Source organism: Lactuca sativa, chromosome 9 (genome assembly GCF_002870075.4).
Source record: "Lactuca sativa cultivar Salinas chromosome 9, Lsat_Salinas_v11, whole genome shotgun sequence".
Classification (NCBI taxonomy): domain Eukaryota; kingdom Viridiplantae; phylum Streptophyta; class Magnoliopsida; order Asterales; family Asteraceae; genus Lactuca; species Lactuca sativa.
This window is the reverse complement of record NC_056631.2, coordinates 46,978,380-47,005,923: the sequence shown is the minus strand read 5'-3', so window position 1 is coordinate 47,005,923 and position 27,544 is coordinate 46,978,380. Positions and strand designations below refer to the sequence as shown.

The window sequence follows — 27,544 nt, the reverse complement described above, 5'->3', positions numbered from 1 at the left end:
AATCAAGCTAGAAGAAGCAAGGGCTCGTGGGGATTCTAGATCTACTTCTGTGGAGCACTTCTTGAAGGTATTAAGCTGTCTCTTGGCTCATTTCCACCCAAAACCTCTTGTGCATGGATTCTAAGAAAGGGCTTTTGTGTTTAAGCCAAGATCTGAAGTTGTAACTTCAGATCTGAACTCCTTTTGGCCTTAGGATGCATAAAGTTATCAGTTGAGCATAGCATGTCCCTTCCCTCAAGTGTTTGACCCCATTCCAAGCTTAGATTTGCTATTTTAGGGCCTTAAAGCCTTGCATGCACGTAAAGTTTGCAACTTTACGTGGAAAGCATGCCTCAGGAGCCTAGATCTGTAGTTTGGAAGCTTTGCATGGCTCAAAAAGGGTCTGTATGGCTTGAGATCTGAAAGGACTCGGCGAGTCACAGGGGGTGACTCGGCGAGTCATTTGAAGGCAGGCATGGACTCGGCGAGTTGGATGAACAACTCGGCGAGCCCGATGAATTTTGCCATGAACTCAGTGAGTTGGATGAACAACTTGGCGAGTCGGATGAAGGTGGCCTAGAACTCAGCGAGTTGAAGGAACAACTCGGTGAGTCGAGTAGGATTTCCCAATGGATGGATCTTCGTAGACGTGTCGAGTGTCAAGCAAGGGAACTCGACGAGTGACCTTAGGTTATCAATCAAGGCTGTATGAACTCGATGAGTCGTCTCGATGACTCGACGAGTAGATGATATTTTAGGAAACTCGGCGAGTCACTAGTTGTACTCGGCGGGTTAGGGTCAACATGGACCGTTGACTTGACCTTGACTGTAGTTGACCCGAATGGACTTTGGGGAAATGACTGGATATTGTATGACACTTTTTAGGCAGTTGCGTGGAGCAGCCCGTGGGGTACATCTGGTCGCAACATGTCAGTTCAGCATTCGTGACAGGTGAGTCTTCTCACCATACCCATGGGTCTAAGGCACCAAGGCCGACCCATTATGTGTTTATGACATATGTGGTAGATATTTTGTGTGCTGTTATGTGATGGCATGTTATGTATGAAGACCCCGGGGGGAGCCCATGGCATTGGATGTAAGACCATGTGAGGGTAGCCCATGGCAGTCCTAGGTGAAGACCATGTGGGGTAGCCCATGACATTGGATGTAAGGCCATGTGGGGGAACCCATGGCAGTCTTAGGCAAAGACCATGTGGGGTAGCCCACGACACTTTCTCAGGTTTCATGTATGCATGGCTTACGTGATATATGTGTAGCTTTTATAGCTAACAGGATATATGATATGTGGTTTGTATATATGTGGTATGCTCTGGGAAACTCACTAAGCATTTCGCTTACAGGTTGTTGATTGTTTCAGGTACTTCAGAGCCGAAGGGCAAAGGCAAGGCGTGATGACGTAGCGTGCACTCTACCTCTCTTTTTGTGTGATGGGACTATCTGATGTTTTCAAAAGTACATTGAAATTGTAATAATTATGATTTGGAAAACAAATGGTTTGGAAATTATGAGTGATGGGAATTGTTTGAGTAATTAAAAATGAAAAAAAAATTATTGATAAAAATTGGGTCGTTATATGTTGTGCACTGCATAATTATATACGGATGGAGGATAGGGCAGACACTTTATTCAATACATATGGTGGTGAAAATTTTCAAGAACTCACAGAAGGCTTTAACGTGGTTCAAGAGGGTTTTCCTTTGGATATGACAGATCAAGATGAAATGCTTCAAGTTAGAGATTCAATTGCTAACATGCTATAGGAAAGACATACACAACGTCGCCGGGGGCGTTCACAATATTGATAGCATTAAAATAGTAAAACTTGTCTTATTAAAATGTTCATTTTTATGTTAAATGATACATTGAATTTTATGTTGCTTCTTATATATTAAATGTATGTGTGGGTGGGGGTGATAGGTAGAAAGAATAAGGGTGGTAGGTAGGGTGGGGTTGGAGGTGGTGGTGGTGGGTAGGTAGTGGTAGGGTATGAGTTAGGGTAGAGTGGGGTGGGATAGGGTAGGTGGGGCGGGGCGGGGTGGTGTTTGTGATATTAGTTAAAATAACAAAAAATGGAAAATGAAAAACCGATAGAAAAATGCACATCTAAACATGTTTTCTAATTTTCTAAAACAGAAAATGAAAAATGAATAAGATTGAACTAAACGCGTTTTCTAAATTTTCCAATGAAAAATGAAAACGGAAAACGAAAACTGAAAATGGAAAACAAAAAACAGAAAATGAAAACTGTTTTTCCGCAACTAAACGCAACCTAAGTTATTAAGTATTCTTTGTTCATATGTAATCGTGAACCAACAAGACTTCCATAAACCCAAAAAAAAATCGTAAATAGTAGAACTTACTCAATAACAGCAAAAACATAAATTCTAGAGATGCGACCAAAATCTAACCATTCTTTGGGTTGCATAACGGAAAACAAAGAATACATTAATATTCAATTGCAATATTTTGGTGCTCATAAATATAATACCAATCTAAATTTTTTCTCTATTATGTAGTTGGCCATCCAAAACCAGATGAATTTCCACATATCCTCGCCTTGCAACTTATGCTGCTATATAGGCAGTAGCGAGCTTAAGATGTACATTAACACAACTTGCTTATAGACTAAATGGAAGAAATGACAACTTACTTTCATTTTATTTGTGTATTATGTAGTCCTACTTCCAATTATTTTTATTAAAAAATGAACTTTCATTTCTAATTATTAATTAAGGAATTTACCTAATATAACATTGTACTCTTAATTATTTTTTTCTTATTAGAACATTTTACTTTGGGGTAAATGCAAGAAATGACAACACACTTTATGTTATTTTAATAAAAGAATTTACCTAATTGTAGGAGTGAAAATTGATTTGCATTTGTATTGCGTTGCTATACTTAGGTAAAATTTTGAAAGTATAATGTTGTATTAAGAAAAAAATAAAAGTAGAATGCTATAGTAAACAAATTAATGAAAGCAAGTTGCTTTATTTTTCATGTGATATATTTTCTCATTTAAGTTGTAGTACTTAGAGGATCATATCATGGAGAAACATTGGGTGCTATGGAAGAACAGACCCCATCACCCTATAGTGTTTTTCTCCATTTTATTGTTTTGCAAGTTTTTAGTTGATTATAATCCTTCTTGCTTAGTGAAAGCTACAAAAATGTATTGTAAGATTGAGAAAAACACCTTTATTTTTACTATTTTATCTATTTAACGACTTTAACTACTTTTTGTGGTGATTAAACTATTGTACTTTTTAGGACTATTTAAAAAAATCGTTTTTATCAGGCTACCAAGTTCTTTATTACATTATTGTTGTTTTTTTACTGCAAGTTATGGTTGTTCAAAAACTATGATATTCGTCTACTTGTTATGGGTTCGGTGGAAAAAAGGTGATGTTCGGGTCATTATGTTGCCCAGTAATATAAGTCCGCTTTTTTATAAAGGTATTAATTATTGTATTTGTAGTTTACCAAAAACAACTACAATATTTATTAAAATATACAAAATCAAATATATCATATAAAGAGTTATATAAAGAGTTATGTTAGACAAGTCTTCACATAGAATCTTTATTCTAACTCATTGAAAGACACTTCATTGCTCGAATTTAACTCACAACTATATAAAAGCTAATACTTGCTCCACATATGCACCTTAGAAAAAGTTAAAGCTACAGATTTACAATATTTTTTTTCCAATTCCTACATCAGAGTTGAGAAAGATTTAGGTGCTGTTTGTTTTTTCGAAGCGAAAATTCATGAAGTCTGCGGATCACCTCTGCAATCCTCTGTAGCAGAAAAGGTGGAACAAACGGCTGCAGCCTATAATAAGAAACATGTTTGTTTTTTAACATCTGCAGACTGCTGCATTAAACTGAAATTTAAATAAACTAATTTTATAAACTGAAAATAGTTCTCAACATCGAAATTTAATAATTCTAGTTTTAAAACATTGAAATAATAATAAAAAGAACATGTAAAAAAACAAAAATATAAAACTTTTTTTCTTAAAAAAACTTTAAAAAATGTAAAAGAAGCTAATAGTTTTATTCTAGAAAAAAAACTAATTTTAAAAAACATTAAAAAAGAAAATTATAAAAAAATTAAGAAAATATTGCAAACATTGTCTACAGTTCGTAAAAAATTACACACGTTAAAAAAGATGCAACTAAAATTGAAAAATTAATAAAACGGTAAAAATAATTAAAAAAATCATGTTAAAAAAATCTTGGAAATTATAAAAATAATATGTGTTACATCCGTAAATAAAAATTTAAGAAAATCAAAGTTTAAAAAAAAAATTAAAAAAAAAGTTATACAAAAATTCTTAAAAAAACACTTAGAAAAAATGAAAGCTGAAGAGGTTAGAAGAGGCAAGTCAAGTGTTGCGTCACGCAGCACACGCGCAGAGGTTTTGTAGTCTGAAGTTTTTCAAAAAACAAACTGCTTCGAGAGAGAAAGTGCTACGCGTGTGCTACGCCGCACAACAATAAATGATTTGAAGATGTTTTTTTTTATAGAAAAACAAACCCCACCTTATTCTTGTTACAACCTACTCCATTTTCTTGTCGCATGCATGGTGCTTATTTCTTATTTGTGAATGATAGTCAAAGAGGGTCTACGTTTGATTCCACATGTGGATATACTAATGCACCATTAAATTAAACGTAAGCAACATTATTACATTTATTAAAAAGCATTCATTTTTTCCGTCTTTTGGTTTTGCCAATACATTTTTTCAATTTGTCATCTTAGACCCTTTTAGTTTTTATTTGCAGACGATACTTGTACTCCGTGCAATAAAATTAATTCATCTTCAAGGCTTGTACTAATGTTTTGCTTGGTGGAGGAATGGACACAGACATGTAAGTAAATGTGCATGACACTTGCTCTTCAATGAAGGTGACCTTGTATGCTTTGGGTTCTTGTACATCATGCATGTGAAATTGTACAATGTTGACTTTCAACTCAAAGCTACAAATTTGTTGGGTTTTTATTCACCGAGAATTTTACTGAAAGAGCAACATAAATATCAATACACTCAATTTACTTAAAAAGAACTTTTTTCTGTTGTGATTACAACTTGTTAGTTCAAACATAATTGTGAAATAAATGGTGTTTTTTAGAGATGAAAAGCATGATATTTTAGTCAACAAGGTCGATCGGTGTTGTTATAGTGATTCTAGATGACACAATCTTATTAAACCCATGACACACCTACATTATCCCACCAGGTCAAGGATTAATACTCCCTCATGAGACTGCCCAACACCATCTACAACATATCCTTCCTTTAATCAAAGAAGCTTTAGTTCACAAAGAATGTTTACTACACAAAGAAAGCCATAAAATTATCCAATTGGAACAAGAAAGGGAGGTTAAGAAGAGTTCATTGCAACAACGTAATTTAGTTCATGAGTTTAGAAAGTAAGGATAATATGGTCCATTTTTTATTTTATTTTAAGTTTTAATGATTCCAAAATAGAAAACTGATTATAAAATTATAAAACAAAAAAAAAATATTTGGCAAAATATGATATTTAAAAGATTAAGAATGATAAATAAGATAGTTAAATTTTAAATTGGATAAATATAATATTTTTAACGTTTATAAGGATCGTTTACAAAATTCTTTCTTTTATTAATAACAAGAATAGCATAATTGATATATATGGTGTTGTTAAGGTTTCCAGAAATACAAAGCTAAAGACAAACCTAGGGCATTCATTGGCCCTAAATTAATATACATAACATTATAATATAAATAATATGTTTTGTTAATTGGTATGCCGGAGGAAGAAAAAAGTTAAATAAGGATGGCCATAACTCACTACTTGTCATCTTTTGCCATCCCTTTATATATATGATGATTAATTTAGCTTCACCCATAATAATTAATTTAATAGTTACTAATAAAAAAGAATAAAACATAATGCAAAAACTTTCACATATTATATAGAATTGGTATACACCATAGAAACCCCCAAGCTACAAATACATTCTTTCTTTTTTCTAGAGAGTTATGCAAGCTTCATATCGCCATATGCTCCTTTTTTTGGTAGCATTGATCTTCTTCTTAAACGATGCTCACATGGCGTCTGTTGTTGATCCGATATACGGATTTGTTGAGGTAATGTTAAATGAAAGCAACTTTGAGTATCAGAAGCCTTATGATACACCACTCTTTCAACGTTACATATACCAAAATGGGATTCATCGTTTTTGGGTATATGCAGACGATAAACCATTCCGTCTAGGAAGCAACACACAACCACGTACCGAAATTCGCATACTTGTAATCTCCACCACCCCTCTTTTTTTAGATTCGGTACCTTTTTTTTTTTTTTTTTTTTTTTTTTTTTTTCTGATGAAGTATCCTAAAGGTATACTTAAAAAAACATTTTCGTTGATTTGGTTTAATATTAAGACGTGAACAATTTATCTAACTAGTATATAGATATAAGTCCTGCATGCTTGTCATGATAATGACAAAGAAAATAATACATATTGACTTTCGTGTTTAATGATGTAGCCGGATTACACTTCAGGAGTATGGCAATTCGAAGGGGTCGCCTTCATCCCAAATGGAACTAGCGGTGCCACCATAGTTCAAATCCATGGTGCAGCCCATGGTAACACGACATCTTTGTTAAGGATCTACAATGGAGAGATGAGATATTACAGTACACAAGTGATAGATACTAATCTATATGATAGATGGTTTAAAGTTAATCTAATACATGATGTGGATGGAGGAAAAGTAACGGTTTTTGTTGATAACAAAAAGAAATTCAAAATACACGATCAAGGCCCCGGTTTGCTGTATTTCAAATTTGGAGTCTACGGTGCACCGAAAAATATTAGCTACTACATGGAATCGAGGTGGAAAGACGTCAAAATTTATAAAAAATGTTGATGGACAAACTTGTACCTCTAGTATAAATAGTCTATCTATGATTTTAATGTGAAGTTGTAGGTCGACAACATTAATTGATTCTAGTACTATACCAATAGGTGTAGAAGTGCATTTATGCTTGTAATGAGTTTTGATTCTATATTTAATTTGGTTTCACTTTGTAGTATTTCACAGCCCATGATGTTTTGTCAAGATTGATACACATTCAACAAGATTATAGACATAAGTAACATTACTAAAACAAAAGATACCATTAAAGAATGAGGTATGTGGAAAAATGATAAAATATAGGCATAAATGAAGTTCTTTCAAACAATATTATATTATAATAACACCCATAACTTAATGATCATGACAATATTATAGTATTAACCCATGATTGATTGATCAAAACATTTTCATATTCTTAACCATAAATGATGGTTAGGATGATTTAGACGCCCAACAATTAAAGATCAAGATTCATCAAGGCATATGCAAGATCCAAAGAAAGTTAGTGGACAACATGCAGATTAATAATAATTGAGGGACTCCTTTTGTAAATTTCGTATATAAACCTATCTTCTTCCTCGTTATCCCCTTTCTTGGGTCTTCCATTGGTATCAAAATCGAAGAAACCTTGATAAAACTTACGGGCTTATCTCGATCCAAATCATACACAAGCTCTAATTCTCATTTCCGATTCATAAAGTCAACAGCTTTCGATTCCCCCAACAAATCCGAAGTACAGACTACATCATGCTCCAAACCCTAGATTACGATCTTCCCCATTCATCACAAAATCAGCGGAAACTGTAAAAAGTTCCTACAAATCCGGATGATTGATAGATGGCATCTTCTAAGTTGATGATGAAGATGTCGTCTTCCACTTCAAGAAATTCGGATCTCATCAGAAGAAAATCCTCCAATTCTTCCTCCTCTTCAACCTCAGCTACTCATCTTAATCATAATCACAAACGCCGTGGAATCAGAACCGACAAGAATTCTGGCGTCCTTCAGATGACCGTTGACGGCGTTTCGCCAATCGTTCACGATAACAACGAACAACAAACTCCCGAGACGACTTTATTCGACACTCTCTTAGACGCTGCAGGTGCCGTTTCTGCAACTAACGATTCCGAGACCACCGGCAATGTTAGCCGTCAAGAAATTGGTTACTTTCTTCTTCATCTAACTCCCATTGTAGTTAATTCTTTGCTCATTTCAAGTTCTTGAATCTTTCAACAATACTTGGATAAACATGCAATCTCAATCATCCACAAAATTAGTTACTTTTAGCATTATGTTTGTTTCAAATCTAGTCCTTGATTGTATGCTTATCTTTTTCTAGTTCGCACTTCATCAAACGGACCCCAAAAGACAGTGGATGATGTCTGGAAGGAGATCGTGGCAAGCTGTAAGCAGGAGGTGCCAGACGAGTTGATGACATTAGAGGATTTCTTGGCAAAGGCAGCGGCAGTGGAGGAAGAAGATGTGAAAATCATCCCTCAACCTTTAACATCTGAGAGATTAAGTGGAGGCATTTTCAGTTTTGAGAATCCAATGCATCCCTTAAATGTAGACGGTGTTGTAGGATTCGGAATTGGAGCTGATGAAATGGGAAATAGAGGCAAAAGAAGAGCAATCGTGGAGCCATTAGATAAAGCTGCACAACAGAGGCAAAGAAGAATGATTAAGAACAGAGAATCAGCTGCAAGATCAAGAGAACGAAAAATGGTAGCTTTCATTTCTTTATCATAATTATTTTCAACCCATTTTCATAAATCTTTTAACAAACAATTTATGGGTTCTTGTTTAGGCATACCAAGCTGAATTGGAAGCATTAGCAGTGACTTTAGAAGAGGAGAATGAAGCACTATTGAGAGCAAAGGTACACTTATCATTTGTTTGTTTCATCTTTACTTGAAAACTTTTTTTTTTTTGGCTTACTTTTTTGACTTGTTACTTTGTTTCAGGCAGAGCAGACTAGAAAAAGGTATAAACAGGTATGAAATCCGCTATATCTATCCATATTCAGTCAAAAAGAAACAACCATGTATACAAATTAAGCTCATTAAGTTTTATTAGATTTGTGATAGTAATGATTTGAATTTGTTTGTGTTTCAGTTGATGGACAACATAATTCCAGTTACAGAGACAGAGACAAGAAGAAAGACAAAATATGTGCTGAGAAAAGTTCGATCATTGGAGTGGTAATAGAAGGAAGACATAAATTAAAATTCTATTTGATAGACATGGAAAAATTGGGAATAATGGTGCAAATGCAACTACTAGCAAACTAATTATTTTGAATCAACATTTGTGGCTTCTTGAGTTTTTGTTCTTGGGCATTTTCGAGGATGAAGGTAAAAAAAAAAAACTAGGATTGTATATTAGATATATATATCTATTATGCTTATCATTTGTATCTTTTCTTTTGTTAACTTAAAGAATTTTATTTGATCAAAAATATCAAACTAAATTTGGGGTTAATTCTTTTTTTCCCTTGATCCGGTTTTAGATCGAAACAAACTCAAAACAACCACAATAATTGTTACAAACAACGTTGACCCAGCTATGACTGGAGTACATATAATCGAGCTCTTTTCACGAGGTTTTACTTCTTCCTCTTGTGTCAAATCATTCGATCCCACAGTTTCTTCATTTTTCATTTCATGATTTTCGTTTTCTTGGATTGGATTTTCTAATTCTTGAATCCCGATTCCCACGATCCCATGTACTGATTTTGGCATTCGAATGATGAGTCTTGATTCATCTTGGTCAAACCTGGCTTTGACTTTATCCAAAACCACTCCCTCGGGGATTCTGAAGGTTTTCTGGAATCCCTTTATTGTTTCCTCTTGGCAAACGGGATTTTTACCACTTATTGTGATTCTACTCCCATCCTCGTTTATCTCGATCTTTATGTTGCTTCTATCATACCCTAAATTTAACCACAAAACAGATATGAGGTGAAAAATCTAAAACAAGTTAAAAGAAAAAGGAAACATGATATTTAAACCAAACCTTTAAGGTGGGATTTGAGGATGAACATGGAGTCTGTCTGTTGAGTGATGAAGACGGGATCTGTTTCATCTTTGGGGTGTAAACCCAGTTTGGAACTGGAATCCATTTTCGTTTAAGAGATGAAGGGGTATGAGATTGGAAAATGAAAGAGGGGAGAGATGTATGTATATAAGGGAATTTGATTACAATGTTTTAGAGCAAAGAATATATGCATTGCTTTTGTTGTTCATACTTCTTGTAGTCATGAATCGTGTGGTGTATTTTGCCTTGGAGGGAAGCTAACCCAACCATTACTGCTCATTTACAGATGGGATTTGAGGATGAATATGAGCTTTGTTTGTTTCTAATCAAATTAATTAACTTTAAATGATTTTGATTTAACAGAAAAGAACAAGTAATTTTTTTTTTAATTGTAACGATTTTTAATGAAAGCATAATAATGAAAACCCCTTAATGGATTTATGTGTATTCCACTTGTATATAAATGAACATCCAGGACCCCCATCCCCTGCGACAGTCCGAGCAGTAGGCCCACACTAAGAGTAGATTGAAAATTAAGAATAACTATGAGGGCAAGTTTTTTGTGAAAATGTCATGAAACGAATGTGCAAATGGAACATGCAAAACTCTAGTGTCACTAAAGGCAACATTTTCATACAAAATATAAATCTATCTATATATGTTTGGTTCTTTGGTGTTGTATAAAATTAGACGCTAAACAGACAACAAAAACGTTGTCAGTGAAAATTGTGGTTGCACGAGACATGGGACAAGGGAGTCAAAGAATAAGATTTTGGAGCCCGGTGACCTTGACAACGCGTTGACAACACATCTAGATTTGACTTCAACATGAGAACAAAACTACATGTTCTCATTTGGATGATGAAGAGACAAGATTATCATTAAAAAAGACACAAAAACCCGAAGTAGAGTGACGAGTCTTAAGACGTTCGAGTATCCAACCCAATATGTGTCGGTGTAAGAAACCAAATGGTCCACCTAGGATGGATAAAGCTGAAGACAATGAGTCAGAGTGCCCCGAAGGTAATTCAAGATATGTTTTAACCAATGTTCTAAATAATATTAGGTGTGACTTGGCGGCAATGCCAAACCTCAAGTTTTTTTGAGCTGCGATGAGCTACGTTGTTTATAAGACATGACTCAAAATAACAATTTTGTATATAATTAATAATTAATTAATATATCTATATATATATATATATATATATATATATATATATATATATATATATTAGCTTATAAAGAATCTTTAGTCAAACGCTGAAATTTAAAATTTAAGTGGTGCAAACCATACTGCAATAGGTACAAACATTTTATGCATTAAAACGTATAGAGTCAAACATTGAATTTCAGTCGTACGAAATGATTTAGCACCGAGTACAATTATTCAATGCACAAATATCCTTAAATATTGCAAACGTTTGACCTAACCGTGATATATCTAACTCTTATCCCATATATCTTATCTCAAACTAACAAACTCATCTTCCAAGCTCACATAGAATTCGTTTGACCTGGTTGAGTTTGTTGATGTTGAATCCGAGATCTTGGCAAATATACGAGGATTCTGGTCGGTCTCCATTATATTTGGTGTGTTTCTATTCCATTTCCTTCATCTCCACACTCTTTCATGTTTGTACGACTACCGCAACCCTCTCTCTCTCTCTCTCTCTCTCTCTCTCTCTCTCTCTCTCTCTCTCTCTCTCTCAAAGAAATGCAGGTAACACTCAATGTGAATTCTTGGGCTTCTATCTTACATACACTCGATCGAAGGGAAAATCATTCGTAGAGTACTGAAACGATCCTCAAGGCACCATCGTCGCACCACCTCTGTCACTCTCTTTCTTGTTACAAATGAAGCGATCATGAAGACGCCAAAAGTACACCATCTCTCTCTCTCTCTCTCTCTCTCTCTCTCTCTCTCTCTCTTCACACACACGCACCACTTATAAAAGCCACGAAACCCTAGATCTTGAAAAGGTCAGTTACATCCCAATATCCTCTATCTAAAATCTATTTTAGAATCCGTTAGTTACTATATTTTAGTCTACCCATAAATTTTTTCTAGGATATGCTATCTAATTGTTTCTAATTTGACCTCTGGAATATTGAATGTTTCTACAAATATTACTTTACTGTTATGTTGATTTTTATATGATGTGTAAGCTTCCTATCATAATCTTTATATATCGGTTTTTTTTTTCAACTATCAGAAATGGCTAAAAGATTCACTTTTAATGGCTAATTGTTTGGTTTAGATGAAAATAAAGCTGATGGTAGGGAATATATGCTTAAATAAGAAGCGGCTTGCGGGATATGCTCTTCATTTTGGATGTGGGGTAGTATACAGTCTCTACAATAGGTAAGAAAAATCTTGACTATTCAAACTCTTTTTGTACAATTTTATAATTTGTATGTGTCTGTGGCAGGTGGTAGGGACATGTATGTGTGAGATCTGATTTCTTGGGGTATGTGTAAATGTGAATCTGATATGTCCATGTATGACCATCAAAACATCAATGGCAGGTCTCATCTGTTTTTTTTCCTTTTAATGTTATTGAATGTAGATCCGAGTAAATCTTTATAGTAGTATTATTTCATTTTAACTATATGTTTTGGGGATTTCTTTTGTAGAATACAGTATTGAAGAGTTGAGCAGAACTTTTGCAACTAGAAACTTGAACTCAAGTAAAGAGTTTGTTTGGATTGAAAGACTACAAATTTCGTTTGTAAGTGTTTGTGTTTGTTAAGTTTGGTTGACAGATTAAGCTGGTGAACTATCCAACTTCAAACTTTGATCATCATGTTTTTTTTTTTTAATTTCATCTTTGATTTCAAATAGAAGTGATGGCTTAAGACCAAAGATTATGGTTACTGAATATGAGATTTTATTACTTTATAGTTTTTACATGAAATTAATTTTAAAATTATTTATAGTCCTATTGGTTGACTGATTTTCATGGAAAATCATTGGATTTTGATCTTCCTTCATTTATATTTCATTTGTTTGATTTCAAGCATGAGATGGCTTTACCTAGCTTTAATCTGCTATACTTAAAAAGCAAGTAGATGTTGGTCTAAATTCACCAAAAAAAGAAAACCAATAGATTGTTTTGGCATTTTAAATGTTGCATGAATCATTTTTGTTGTGTGTTTGTATAGAGAGAGTCGGGAGTAGATAGTAGATACCAAACAAATACTATATGCTTGATTGGTTTGTGTCTTAAGAACATTGTCAAATCAGCCTCCCAGAGATAACTACCATACCCATGTGGATTTATTTTAATGTATGTTGATTGTGATGTCTCCTTTGTTGAATTTAGACATATTGTTGATATTTTGATTATCATACAACTATGGACATGGTTTCTTTGTTTACATTTAACACTTAAATGAATTCTTAATCTTTTGATTGTATATACTCAGATGCGTAATTACCGACTTATTATTAACCCGATCAATGTTGTTGGTGGTACCTCATCCAAATTTGATTTCAAAATGAAGGTAAATATATTTTGACCATTTGATGTTTTTATGAGTTAGATGGTTTTTACATGCCACATGTTCACCAAATTTCTATAGAAATTGCAGGTCAATCTAAATACACGATTATTGGTATATACCGAATTTTGTGGAAAAATTTAAAAATTATCATGAGTTTGTATATATAGGTGCCAGTTATATATAATTTAAGAAGTTTTGTGTGAAATCCTTCTAAATTTTGTGGGAAACTTGAATTTGAGTAAAAGGATGTTCAAAAAAAAAAAGTCAAAGCATGTGATCTTGGTTTAATCTTTATGTGTTTACAGATAGACAACATGTTTTGAGAGGAAACTGTTTGTTAAGATGAAGTGTTTATTAGAACTCAGAAGAGTCAATAAGAATGCTGAAGGTCAAGTGTTGGTGTGAATGAAATTGTATTGATATTCGTTAAGATAGAACCAAAGACTATAAATCAATTATTTTCAAAAGCTGCAAAATTGATTGGTTGAGGTGAAAAGTATACAGTCACTACTTTTAAATAAACATTGACAGCAAGTGTATGCCGTTTTTTTTTTCTTATTAGGGCATTGTACATTGATTTTGATTTTGATTTAGATTACACCCCTTTTGTGCATGCCGTTTTCTACATGTGTAGTCTTTTATGGAATGTATGTTTGATTGAATTCATATATTTTAGTATTGATATTTATGTATCAAAAGATACCATTTCAATGGTTGATAAGCTTAAGTTTCATTTTAGGATTTTGTCTTTTTTTATCAAGTATGACCTTATTAGGAAAAAGATAGAGATATTTACTTTCTCATTAATTTATCAAACAAATAAAACAATTGAAAATAATATATAATTTATAGAAAATAATGTCCAAATTTATACATATAGGACATATTCCATAAACTAATATAATAAATTTGTAATAACTACCGTACCGATGTTAGAAACAAATTTTCAACATGAAAGTTTTTAAATTAATATAATATAATAGAAAAGTTGAATGCACACAAACTTAATGAGAAGTTTATATACAATTAAAAAAATATAGTATTTTATAATAAATCGGTTTTTCAGACATGTGTTCCTTAAAACAAAACAAGTTTCCGAGTGAAACTAATTTCTAAAAAATTATTCTTATCCGTTGTTTGGCAAGGATAAACGGCGTGTGTGTGTGTGTGTGTATATATATATATATATATATATATATATATATATATATATATATATATATATATATATATATATATATATATATATATATAGTCCCTCCGTCCCAAAATTGTTGTCCACAGACAAAAAAACACACAGATTAAGGAAACATTAATTACCACTAACTTTATTAAATGAAATGACAGTTTTACCTTTTTGTTGCATTTAATTTCATGATAGTTATATTTAATTTTATTGTAGTTTAACTAATAATGAAGGGTATTTTGGTAAAACTAATATTTATTTTAGAATTAGGTTTCTATTTTAGGACAAACCAAAAAGGGAATATGGACTATTAATATGGGACAGATGGAGTGTTATACTATTATTCATTTTTATATACATATATGACTTAAGACGACATTTTGTTAAAGTTTAGCGACAAGTACAAGTTTTGGAGCCATGAAGTGTCATGCTGAAGCCATGACAAACTTTTTAGAACCTTGTTTTTAAGACATTCAAGTTGGCTTCCCAAGGATCGTACATGTAAATGAAGATTTGATTGACAACATAAGCAATGTATAGATGAGTGAATGTGAGATATTGAAGGGAACTAACAAGCTAAGGCTGTGATAGAGGGTGGTGTCGCTGATAGGTTACTAGTAGAAAGAAGCTTGGATTTTGTTTCAAGTGATGTACTACAAGGATCTTACTTGAGTCTATTGGATCGAGTAAGAATGTCACAAACAAAGGCTGCGAAAAAAAGAGACCATAATTGGTACACATAACAATAATGCCGAGAGAGAGAGAGAGAGAGAGAGAGAGAGAGAGAGAGAGAGAGAGAGAGAGAGAGAGAGAGAGAGAGAGAGACGATAAGCTAAATAAGAGTCATAAAGGAGAGAAATGACAAGCTAAATAAGAGTCATAAAGGAAGTCGTAAGAATAAGAAAGGAGAGAAATGACAAGCTGAATAAGAGTCATAAAGGAAGTCGTAAGAATAATATCATGAACATAAATAATAAGATAGTTAGTGTCATGGCTACTATGAAACATGAAAAAAGAAGTGTAAGATTTGTTATTATTGAATCCTAAGGAGGAAAAATAATAACAAATTGTTGATACCAAGCACAAAAAACTTGTTTAAGGCTATAGGCGGCTTTAAGCAAAAAAAAATATGATTGGGTGAGAAGGATGTACACAATTAAGAGGTTCTTTCATATATACCTCCTGTGTTAAGTCACCGTTCAAAAATGTATTTTTGACATCTAATTTATGTACAAGCCATACATAAGAAGCAAAAATATTAAGAATAATATGGATGGTGGCAAGCTTAAATATATGATTAAAAGTCTCAACAAAATCTAGATCTGGTTGTTGAGATAAGCCTTGGGCAACAAGGCTACTTTTGTATTGGTCAAGCAATTATGCGTTTATTACTAGCATAATATTAAGAAAGAGAGACTTACTTTTCTAAATGAATATTTAACTTTATATTGGATTATAGTCTATTCTAATAAATAAATAGATTTAATCTCTTTTTGCCACGTGTCATTCAACTATACAACTTCACATTAATATTATGTCATGTGTCATGTAGATATATTAGACAACTCATTTTATGAAACATCCCAATAATACGGTCTAAAATTTTCATTTTAAATCATTAATGAAACCATAGTTATCAACCCATTTCATCAAAACATAAGTTATAATATCTCAAACATTGTTATCAAAGTTTCAAAACATCAGAGTAAACATTCCAGGCTAAAACATCTTGGTGTGTGCAACGCAGTCATCCCGAGCTCTTATCTTTGCAACTGGAAGTACCTGAAACCAAAACTAAAAATCGTAAGCATGAAGCTTGGTGAGTTTCCCAACTTAACACATACCATACACATAAGCACATATATTGGGCCCCCGTCTGCTACATCGGGCCTGCTCGGCATCGGAAGAATCCGGAATCGGACCCCGCCTGGCACCGAGCCCCGCTCGGTATACAAATTTGTTTCACTTAGGCCCCGCCTGTCTCTTGGCCCCACCCACTATACTCATACAACAATATCATATACTCATACTAGCACTGTAGCACATAAAGAAAACATACTCTAAATGTATTTCCTATCCTAAGGCCTCGCCTAACTTGGGCCCCGCCCCTGTCCTGCTACTGATGAGTCATGGAACCCTGTCCACACTCAACTAGTAATGAGATACGGGACCTCGCCCACACTCACCTCCCTACTAGGCACATACAAGTATCACACAAACAACAAGCATAATCTATCATGCAAACATTCCTCAGGCTTGCCTCGGCATCGGACCTTAGTCCGGAATAACATACAAATAAACTTTCTTCAGGCCCCGCCGGGCATCGGACCAAAGTCCAGAAGCATATAAACATTCCTCGAGCTTACCCCGTCATCGGATCGTAATCCGGAACATATAACATAGCTGAGATCAAGAGCTAACCCCCGAGTCTTCCTATCATGCATAAACTAAATGGGTTGGCATTGTGGCCGTAGACCCATACAAACAAGAGGATACTCACCTCGCACTGCTGAAGTCCCACGGATTATTGATGCGTGCAAATAGCTACACCTTATTTTAAATTTATAACCTAACTAACTTAACTAACTAAAATGCACCTAGGCAGTGTACCTAGTCGAATTATAGAATAGTTGGGTAAGTCCGGTGTCGATCACAGGGAACAGTGTTTACTAATTAATTTATCTACTACAAAATTAATCTAATTACTAACAAAGGAAGGGTTTTTATCTAATTTTGCAAGTTTAGATGAACTTAATTCTTTAACACAAACTCAATCAATAAACAAAACACTTCTGTTAGTTTGAATCCGCTTTCACTCAATGGTTATACATTAGTTATGCTTATTACTGTTGGTTACCAACTAATGAAGTATTAGCAATTTAGTTCTAAATCTACTAATTATTAATCAATTCATGTAATTCTATGTATGGTCACACAATAGTTAACACCAAATCAATTATTAAATGAAATTGGAGCCATGTAAGATTGATTTGATAAACACATAATTACGGTCATAATATGAGTTCTCTAGCATAACTTAATTCAATGATTAAATTACTTATCTAGGATTGGTTTGATCTTAGCTCTACTAAACTAGTGTTCACTGAATTATTAGGTATTCAAATTCATGCAGATTTGTATTCACTAACCATACAAAACAAGAATTTAAAGCAATCAAATATTTAAATTAAGCATGCTAGGTAAAATTAATCAACACAAGCATATTACCAACAAATAAAGTCAAATATAATGCATTAAAACCATGAGTTCCAACTTCATTTAGCTAATAGAAGCAACTAGATTTAGCTATACATGCTAACAACTAAATAAACAAAAACTATAATCAAAGACATGTTTAATTGTACCAATTTATGAACTTCTTCTTCCTTGGTGTTAAAACCAACTTCCAGACCTTCTCTTCCTCTGAAATTTGTCTCTAGGAACCCTTCTAAGTCAGCCAAAAGTCCTCAAATCGTAATAGGCAAGGGAATTTATAGTTTTCTGATTTCTCGAGCTCACGTCGTGAACCATAAGGATTCACGTCGTGAATATGAGATAACCGTGTTCGGCAAGGACTCTTCTACCTGCATACATATCTTCTAAAACTCTCTACTCACGTCGTGAACCATGAACTGTTCACGTCGTGAGTACATCTTTTGGGTTTTTTTCGTTCTTCTTTTCTCCAATCCTCCAAAGTTCCATATTCTGTCAATTTCAGTCCCTATCTTCGAAGATGCTTCTATTTGGCTGCAAAATAACAATTTAAACTCATAAGTACCATTATTATATGCAAATGACCAAAATATTAATAGAAATGTAAATAAATATCACCTAAAAATATGTATAAATATGGCAATATCAAAATACCCCACACTTGTTCTTTGCTTGCCCTCAAGCAAATCTACTTATTTAAACTTAAACCTTCATCACTAGCATCACATAGAACAATCCAATTCCAGCTCAACCATTATGCCAAGACCTCAACGCATGCATTTGTGTCTAAATTTTCCTAAAGGACCCCCCATACTTTAAATACTCACAATCTTCAGAAACACTCGCCCACTTCTTCTGAACAATGCTCATTTTATGCAACCCTCCAAATCCATCCCCAGAAATCTTACGTAACCTCAAAGTATTTTTGTAAAGATACCCAAGCACACATAAACTAGAAAATTACAACTTAGAGATACCACAACTCGGAGCTCTTGAATTCAACACATTCATGATTTTGATATCTTTAACTTTTGATTCTTTAAGAATTTTGATCTTTTGATCTTCAAACTTGATAGCTCCAAAATTCTTCAATATTTTTTTTTACTTTTCGGTAATTTCTCTCTTTTTTTTTCTTTTTCATGTATAACTCACTTTTTTTCATTCCAAACCCTACATGCTTAAGCAGGAGCGCTTAACTTCAACCTTTATTGGTTAAGAAACAACTTTCTTGGATAGATTTCTGGCTTAGGCTGCTAAACTTTTTGCATTCCTCAAACTAAGCAAGGTTGTGTTTTTGTTCCATGATTTCACTAAAATAAGGGAGGCCACAAATGCATTATAACGTATATCGGCTCAAGTAAACATTTGAGCTCTTATCGGATCATTCCACTAGCAAGTATAGTTCAAATTATTACTACTAGATCCAATTAATAAAATTTTTAAAATTTACCAAATTATCTAGCAATTTACTTTTTCTACCCCTACACCACACTTATTTCATACAATGCCCTCATTGTATGCATAAATAAATCAAAATTAAGAGAAGGGAGAAAAAGGAACAGACTCCCCTGGGATAGTGGCGTGAACGAAACTCCAAAAGTGTGTAAAAACATGCATCTCGAATATGGACCTCTTTAAAATAAGAACTCGGACTTGAACTGACGAAACCAACCATCAATCAAAACTTCAATCTTCAAAAAGAATGGTGCAAGCCTCCAAATCATGTAGACAATGTGGGAAAGCATACGCGACATTGTATATTAGAGAAAACAACCCGTCGTATCGTCACAAAAGTGTCATAAGGAATTGTAGTAATTCCATGTAATGAAGAAGAGCGGAATGAAATCAATGTGGTGGAAATTCAAAACTCACGACGTGAATCAATATAGGCTCACGACGTGAAGTCTGGGTGAACCAGAATTGAAACTCCCTTCTTTCTTGTAAATACATATGCTCCACTCAACATCTTAACGAATTAAAACCCTTCTAAATTTAGTGTATTTTGACGACTCTTCTAACTATAACTTCTCTCTCGACTCACCCCACACTTATTTCCAATTGTGGGTTTCGACTTTCAATTTCTAGACTTGAACGATACTCGCCTAAACGAACACGACTCTTGACTCGACCTTACTCCTTCCCCAAGACTCCTTAGCAAGCTGAAAGTTAACAACCAAAGAAGAACAAAGTAACATAATATCTTAAAGTCTTACAATCTAAACAAATTAAAAAACAAAATAAAAACAAACCAAATAAGTCTAAAACAAACGAAAGAAAACTAAACGATCAATCATCTTCATCCTCCTCGTTTGCTCCACTAGTGCCTGCCCCATCTCCTCCTTGTCCTCGATACTCGCTCCATCGAGGGCATATCGGGTAATGATATCCCAAATGAGTCGGCTGCTCCACCCCAAGCTGTCGAACCACATTCTCCATGGTACCCCCAATCCAATTGACGCTCAATGATAACTGGTCAAAATACCCAGTCATATCACCCCCAAAAGGTGCTCCTCCAAATGGTGCAGTTTGCTGCACTAGCTGTCCTCTCTCTCCTCTTCCTCTCACATTTCTTCTCCTAGGTCGTGGTTGTGGTTGTTGTTCTGGTTGTGTATCAGGCTGCTCGTCACCCTCATGACCCTCATCATCTGAAGGTACTATTCCCCAATGCGACCCAAAGTTTCTGATAACCTGCATGGTCTCCAAATACCCCATGCCAAACTCATGCTCATCCACACAAGTCATGGAACGAGTAATATCAGGGACAAGCAAACAATACGAGCGGGCCAAACACGTAATAAATTTCCCTCCACAGATGGGGCTCCCATGTCGTGAACTAGCAGCAAACCCAGCCAAAAAACGTGCCAAAAAATAAGGAATGTTGCAACACACTCTGGGCTGCAAGATACACCATAAGAAGAATAGATTTTGCTTTGTTACTTTATCTCCATGCCTCCTATGATTGATGGAGAACGTAATGAAACGGTGGAGTAAGCGGTGGATAGGGGACCAAATACTAGTCTCGGGAGACACTCCGAAATTGAAAATCCCGGATGCAATAGTATGCCAGAAAGCATATACAGTGACACCATCTGCGGACCCTCTAGCTGCCTCGCTCAAGAACATACCAAATTCGGGAGTCATTGCCTCTTGACGATCATATATTCCAACCCTCCAAGTGAATTCAACGAGGCTACATTCCCGATACTCACCCCCTAAATGGAATACCAAAGTTTTCTGTCAGCGTGGGTCTAGGACAGTCTCCTGGAATGTTACTGTTGAGAAAAACTCAACACAAAACTCCTTATACACTCGCTATTGGATCCGAAAAACGTTGAGCCATCCCAAGCAAGTGAACGAATATCCATCTCCAATAAATATTTTGGTCAGAAACGGGGACAACCTTTCCACGAGCCCGACTTCCCTCAACCACGTCCAATTGATTGTAGGAGCAACTGCAATCTCTCGGTTGTAGAGCCACCCTAATTTGTTGTTCCATCGGGTCAAGACTTCTTGGGACATCGTTGTGGGAAAATTGTAGAACGGGTGTAAACCCGCAACTCCAATAGGTGCCTCCCTTCTAGGACCCATTTCTGCAAAAAAAAAAAAAAACAGCAAACATAGCCAAAAGAAACAACCCACAAGATTAGAAATAAAAGAAACAGAAAATTGTCCAGTCCAGAATTCACGTCGTGAATTTCTTAGATATTCACGTCGTGAGTTCGTCATCGATGTCACATTCTATTTAGTTCTTGTACAAATCGGCCAATACAATGCTTGGGGTTTACTCCTATGTTACTTTCGACCATAAATCATCTACATTTCAAGGCTTTTTCACGAATTTTAGGGCATATTTTCTACATTTCATCTAACTAACAAACCCTAAACCTAAGTTCAACTATTAGAGAAGAATTAAACTTAATAATTAAGAATCATTACCTTAGATTGAAGTATTACGTAAGCAAAAAGGAAAATATAGTGGTTGTCGGCCAATATCAAATGGAGGGGACCAGTTGCCTCTTTCACTTCGTGAGGAATAAACAAAGTGGTAGGTCAAACTGATTTTGTATCCTTTAATTTGCGGTCCCGAGTAATTTACTTCTCATGTCGTGAATCCGTAATGGATCACGTCGTGAGTCCTGTCTGGACTCTAAAATTGGGCCATTTAAGTAAGAAGTGGGCTAAGGCATATATTGGGTCATTACTGAAAGTGGGCAGGATTACAAAAAATGGTTAACATATAAAATAATCATGCCCGTATTCCATCCGAATTCACGTCGTGAACCATACGGTTCATGTCATGAAGTACGTCTGATCATGAAATTTATTAATTTCTCCAAATTTAATTTTGTAAAACATTCAATAAGTTTTACCACTTGATTTTAATGACTCCTTACTTGGTAATTTATTATGCAGATAATAATTCAGATGACATGATCGACATCCTAAGAACTAAAAATATGCTAAAAACTAAAAAGAAAAAGAAAGAAAACGCAAACCAAACTCGGGTTGCCTCCCGAGAAGCGCTTCTTTTTTAGGAGTCTTGAGCTGGACTTCGTGCCTCCTACGTTGAATCATCTGAAGAGTCCACCACTAAGATCTTTTGCTCCTTGAAACGCCTCTTGTAAGCTTACACTCGACGAATATATGCCTTTTTAGAATTTTTCCTTTTTAGCCTTGATGTTGTTTCCATCGAGCTTGCGTTTGATCCCTTGAATCCTCAATTTTTCATCATCTTTAAGCTCCGTAGTATCCTTCTCCTCTCTCACCACTGGACTTGTTACTTTTGAAATAACCTCCTCTTCATCACTCGACATTTCATCATCTTCCTTGCTTACCCAAGAAGTTGGATTCGTGTAGGCAATGACTTCAACTAAAAATGGAACAGATGCTCTCGGTTTTGTTTTTTTTAACTTGTTGAATTGTTTTGATTTCTTCTTCCATGAGCTTCTCTAATTCTTCAAGTTCATATTCTTTATCAATGTTGAAAACCTCTTCTTGAGCATCACTCCTTTGGAAACCATCTTCTATTCCAAAAATTTCGTTCTCATCCCCAACTCTCAAGGTGAGCTTGGACTCGTGTATATCAACTAGAGCTCCAGCAGTGTTAAGTAACGAGCGACCAAGAATAATTGGTACATTGGGATCTTCTTTCATATCCAAAACCACAAAGTTTATTGGAAAAATGAATTTACCAATTTTCACGATAATATCTTCCACAATGCCCCGGGGCTGTGTCACTGAACGGTTCGCCATGTAAATACTCATCTTTGTAGCCTTCAACTTCTGAATATTCAATTTTTGATAAAACGAATAAGGCATCAAATTTATGCTAGCCTCAGAATCGGCTAAAGCATAAACCTTCATATTATTCCCAAACTCACATGGGAGAGTGAGTCGTCCAGGATCCCCCATCTTCTTAGGTATCTCTCTCAACACAGCTTTTGAGCTTTGCTCACTTAGAATCACCTTAGAGTTCTCGTTTAATTGCTGACGAGTGTCTAACAAGTCTTGTAGGAACTTAGCATATTCTATAACTTTTGCAAGTGAATCAATAAAAGGAGTATTAATAGGAATACCCTTCAATTGCTTGATAAACTCCAAATGTTCTCTCTCCAGTGGACTAAAATTAGCTCTAGACGGGAATGGCAAAGGCTGTTTATAAGCTGGAACATATACAAATTTTTTTTGTTCAGACCGAGCCCACGACATGAGCATAGCGGGCTCACGACGTGAACTGGGTATTCCACCAGATTCTTCAAATTCGAGCTTTGGCTTCTTTGGCTTTGGATCGGGCTGCTGTGGCTCCACTTCTAAGGCTTCTAGGAACTCAAAAATCGCCTCTTCTTCAGTATCTATGGCAATTACGTGAGATTGGGTCTTCTTTTCAGGATTTTTCGGGACCATCTTCTCATTAACCAAAGTGGTAAGTTGACCAAGTTGTACTTCAAGGTTATTGATGGAAGCTTGCTGATTCTTTATTAATGCTTGCTGATCTATCATCATTGCGTGATGATTCTTCATTATAGTTCTTTGTTCTTTCATTGCAGTATCAGTAACATCATGCCTTTTTTCTGAAGCTTCCATAAATTTCATCAACATGGTCTCTAATTCTGATATCTTCTCAGCTAGTGGTTGCTCTCTTTAGTAGAAGCCCCGACCAATTTGCCTAAATTTCTCTTCTTTTTGCTTTTTTTATTCATCGTAAGGTAGTTACTCTTTCTTTGGTTTCCTCCAGTATTCATCATACTTGTCCCCACTTGAATAGCATACTTGAGCTTTCTTGTTTCCATATTCATCCATATTGCAATCTTTTGTCAATTGTGGGCCACTACATTTCTTGCAACCAACTCAAATTGCATGAATTGATTGGTCCATTTGAGTCAATCTCCTATCCATAGTGCTAAGCATTGCCATCACAGCAACCATCTCTTCAGTTTGTGTACCTCCACTGCCTTTTATCCCATCACGCCTTGGGTTTTGATACTCACGAGAGTGCCTTGAAAACTCTTCAATCATCTCCTTGGCCTGATTTGGGTTCTTCTTCGTCAGTGGTCCTTGCGAATCAAGGAGTTGTCTAGTCATGGCATTCACCCCATCATAAAATATCGACATCTCTTGCTGAATATTGAGGTCATATTGAGGACAATTCCTTAACAACCCCTTGTAGCGTTCCCAGGCCTCGTATAATGACTCCCCCAGATTTTGCTCAAAGTTGGCAATTTCCTTATTGAGTTTAGAGATTTTGGAGGGTGGGAAAAACTGATCTAGAAATCTCTCTCACAATTGGACCCATGTGGTGATTGTACCAGATGGGAGTGCCTTCAACCAATCTTTTGCTGCTCCCTTGAAAGTGACTGGTAGGATCCTTAGCAAAGCTGTTTCCCTTGGGATATTGGGAGTATTAAAATAATCCGCAATATCGTTCACCTCGTCTAAATGTTTGAAAGCATCCTCGTGATCCTTCCCGTAGAATGGGATATCCTTAATTGCAGTAAGGATATGTCCCTTTAACTCGAATGTGACATTGGCAGGAATCGTAGGATGTACTAAACCCGGCCCCACATCATCTCGAATGTGCTTCTTGTAGTCCCCCATGGCCATCTCATCAATGTTCGACATTTCGTTCTCCGGCTCGTTCTCGGCTTCACTTATATAAAGTCCAAACTCGGCTTCGGATTCGTATTCGGATTCATTCGGGATAGGTATTTGATCTAAGTCTTCAACCTTGTTCTTGTCCTTTGAAGATGAACTTGATCCTTCCATCTTCTTTCTCGACTTTTTTGAGAATATAGACTTGAGTTCTTGTAAAGGCGTCTTCTTTAGTGTTTGATCCTCTTTCACGCTCTTATCCTTCTTTTTGTGAATTGCAGACTTGGGATCTTCAAGTGGTGGCACCAAAGGTGTGTTAGATCCTCTGGTCATGAACTCCTGAAACAAAAAGATAAAACATAAAACTAAACTAAGAAAAAAGAACTAAAATAAACAAAACTAAGAACTTCAGTTCTCACGTCGTGAGTCCTGTAATGCAGAAAAAAATTAAAACATAAAAGTAACTTCTTGCAGGTTTTACCCTACAAAAAAGGATAGATTAATTTAAAGCAAACAAACTAATAGTTAACTAAGCCCTCCCCGACAACGGCGCCAAAAACTTGATGCGTGCAAATAGCTACACCTAGTTTTAAATTTATAACCTAACTAACTTAACTAACTAAAATGCACCTAGGCAGTGTACCTAGTCGAATTATAGAATAGTTGGGTAAGTCAGGTGCCGATCACAGGGAACGGTATTTACTAATTAATTTATCTACTACTAAATTAACCTAATTACTAACAAAGGAAGGGTTTTTATCTAATTTTGCAAGTTTAGATGAGCTTAATTCTTTAACACAAACTCAATCAATAAACAAAACACTTCTGTTAGTTTGAATCCGCTTTCACTCAATGGTTATACATTAGCTATGACTATTACTGTTGGTTACCAATTAATGAAGTATTAGCAATTTAGTTCTAAATCTACTAATTATTAATCAATTCATGTAATTCTATGTATGGTCGCACAATAGTAACTCAGAATCAATTATTAAATGAAATTGGAGCCATGTAAGATTGATTTGATAAACACACAATTACAATCATAATATGAGTTCTCTAGCACAACTTAATTCAATGATTCAATTACTTATCTAGTATTGGTTTGATCTTAGCTCTAATAAACTAGTGTTCACTGAATTATTAGGTATTCAAATTCATGCAGATTTGTATTCACTAACCACACAAAACAAGAATTTAAAGCAATCAAATATTTAAATTAAGCATGCTAGGTAAAATCAATCAACACAAGCATATTACCAACAAGTAAAGTCAAATCTAATGCATTAAAACCATGAGTTCCAACTTCATCTAGCTAACAGAAGCAGCTAGATTTAGCTGGACATGCTAACAACTAAACAAACAAAAACTATAATCAAAGACATGTTTAATTGTACCAATTTATGAACTACTTCTTCCTTGGTGTTAAAACCAACTTCCAGACCTTCTCTTCCTCTGAAATTCGTCTCTAGGAACCCTTCTAAGTCAGTCAAAAGTCCTCAAATCGTAATGGGCAAGGGAATTTATAGTTTTCCGATTTCTCAAGCTCACGTCGTGAACCATAAGGATTCACGTCGTGAATATGAGATAACTGTGTTCGGCATGGACTCTTCTACCTGCATGCATATCTTCTAAAACTCTCTACTCACGTCGTGAACCATGAACTGTTCACGTCGTGAGTACATCTTTTGGGTGTTTTTTCGTTCTTCTTTTCTCCAACCCTCCAAAGTTCCATATTCTGTCAATTTCAGTCCCTATCTTCGAAGATGCTTGTATTTGGCTGTAAAATAACAATTTAAACTCATAAGTACCATTATTATATGCAAATGACCAAAATATTAATAGAAATGTAAATAAATATCGCCTAAAAATATGTATAAATATGGCAATATCAATTATCCTCTGGCTGCTAACTGGCAATTCCCCGAACTGTGGATCCTTCGACTCCCCGAGCTATTAGTGCCGAAATAACACTTAGTCAAAACCCAATAGTCCCTACCTGGGGTGAAATGTCCGTTTCATTCCTAGCCCAACAAGATTCACAACCAAGGGCCAAAACTATCAAATCCATAAATATCCATCAATGGCCCAATTTTCCAAATTGGGCCCAAACCCTTACATGGGCCTTTCCCCAAAGGTCAATTACTTTTCTGAACCAATGATTTTCCGATAGCCCAAAGTCTAAGCCCATTGGGCCTAATCAAGGACTACTACATTGGGCCTATTATGGTCTAATTCATCATTCAAGGCCCATTAGGGCAAGCCCAACTAGAAGTCCATTACTCTAAAATCATTAGTCCATTATGAGACCAAACCAAAAGACAAGTCCAATACTAAGCTAGCCCACAATTAAAGAGTCCAACACTTGCACAGGGGTTGCTCACGTTGTGAGATCTTCATGCTCACGTCGTGAGGTCATGGTTTTAGCAGGAACTTCCTTGAATACGTTCTCACGTCGTGAGTCCAGATCTGACCAAAAATGAGTATTAAGCTCCTAAACCATTAAGCCTTAACATGGGACGGTCTAGAGGGTCTTCCTTGACCCCAAGGGCGATAAAAATCGAACCTTTTCAGTCACATATGTCCAATACATGAAT

The 27,544-nt window shown here is 35.2% G+C and overlaps 4 protein-coding genes, 1 long non-coding RNA gene and 1 other non-coding gene across 12 annotated transcripts; 4 read left to right on the top strand and 2 right to left on the bottom strand.

Annotated features, from left to right (window-relative positions):
- The first annotated feature begins 6,019 nt into the window (after positions 1-6,019).
- Positions 6,020-7,094, top strand: LOC111919490 (citrate-binding protein). Its single transcript, XM_023915040.2, has 2 exons — positions 6,020-6,307; positions 6,545-7,094. Exons 1-2 carry the CDS (start codon positions 6,035-6,037, stop codon positions 6,926-6,928), a joined length of 657 nt encoding a protein of 218 aa, XP_023770808.1. The 5' UTR covers positions 6,020-6,034; the 3' UTR covers positions 6,929-7,094.
- Positions 7,095-7,505: 411 nt separating this feature from the next.
- LOC111919509 (G-box-binding factor 4) lies at positions 7,506-9,268 on the top strand. Its single transcript, XM_023915059.3, has 5 exons — positions 7,506-8,081; positions 8,259-8,644; positions 8,727-8,798; positions 8,884-8,913; positions 9,035-9,268. Exons 1-5 carry the CDS (start codon positions 7,757-7,759, stop codon positions 9,122-9,124), a joined length of 903 nt encoding a protein of 300 aa, XP_023770827.1. The 5' UTR covers positions 7,506-7,756; the 3' UTR covers positions 9,125-9,268.
- On the bottom strand, positions 8,466-10,072 carry LOC111919510 (uncharacterized). Its single transcript, XM_023915060.3, has 2 exons — positions 9,935-10,072; positions 8,466-9,851 (listed from the first exon to the last, which is right to left on the bottom strand). Exons 1-2 carry the CDS (start codon positions 10,038-10,040, stop codon positions 9,397-9,399), a joined length of 561 nt encoding a protein of 186 aa, XP_023770828.1. The 5' UTR covers positions 10,041-10,072; the 3' UTR covers positions 8,466-9,396.
- A 1,316-nt stretch (positions 10,073-11,388) lies between these two features.
- LOC111919508 (uncharacterized) lies at positions 11,389-14,197 on the top strand. Of its 7 annotated transcripts, none has more exons than XR_002859528.2 (7): positions 11,389-11,545; positions 11,668-11,835; positions 12,214-12,317; positions 12,385-12,481; positions 12,590-12,684; positions 13,382-13,459; positions 13,765-14,197. It is a non-coding gene; the product is annotated as an uncharacterized LOC111919508 (long non-coding RNA). The 7 variants fall into 7 exon arrangements; XR_006187169.1 differs by having other exon boundaries at positions 13,547-14,197; XR_006187168.1 differs by having other exon boundaries at positions 13,538-14,197.
- An 8,527-nt stretch (positions 14,198-22,724) lies between these two features.
- LOC128128938 (uncharacterized) lies at positions 22,725-23,957 on the bottom strand. The gene has a single exon (XM_052767676.1). The coding sequence runs from the start codon at positions 23,955-23,957 to the stop codon at positions 22,725-22,727; it is 1,233 nt and encodes a 410-aa protein (XP_052623636.1).
- A 529-nt stretch (positions 23,958-24,486) lies between these two features.
- On the top strand, positions 24,487-24,593 carry LOC111919572 (small nucleolar RNA R71). The gene has a single exon (XR_002859534.1). It is a non-coding gene; the product is annotated as a small nucleolar RNA R71 (small nucleolar RNA).
- The last annotated feature ends 2,951 nt before the right edge of the window (positions 24,594-27,544 follow it).

Bases quoted from the DNA above. Each gene is read 5' to 3' on its own strand.
- LOC128128938 (XM_052767676.1), bottom strand. From the start codon at position 23,957: ATGTTGATGAAATTTATGGAAGCTTCAGAAAAAAGGCATGATGTTACT.
- LOC111919490 (XM_023915040.2), top strand. From the start codon at position 6,035: ATGCAAGCTTCATATCGCCATATGCTCCTTTTTTTGGTAGCATTGATC. The intron at 6,308-6,544 runs GTAATCTCCACC...TTAATGATGTAG, and splicing joins GTACCGAAATTCGCATACTT to CCGGATTACACTTCAGGAGT.
- LOC111919510 (XM_023915060.3), bottom strand. From the start codon at position 10,040: ATGGATTCCAGTTCCAAACTGGGTTTACACCCCAAAGATGAAACAGAT. The intron at 9,852-9,934 runs GTTTGGTTTAAA...GGTTAAATTTAG, and splicing joins CCTCAAATCCCACCTTAAAG to GGTATGATAGAAGCAACATA.
- LOC111919509 (XM_023915059.3), top strand. From the start codon at position 7,757: ATGGCATCTTCTAAGTTGATGATGAAGATGTCGTCTTCCACTTCAAGA. The intron at 8,082-8,258 runs GTTACTTTCTTC...ATCTTTTTCTAG, and splicing joins TGTTAGCCGTCAAGAAATTG to TTCGCACTTCATCAAACGGA. The intron at 8,799-8,883 runs GTACACTTATCA...ACTTTGTTTCAG, and splicing joins AAGCACTATTGAGAGCAAAG to GCAGAGCAGACTAGAAAAAG.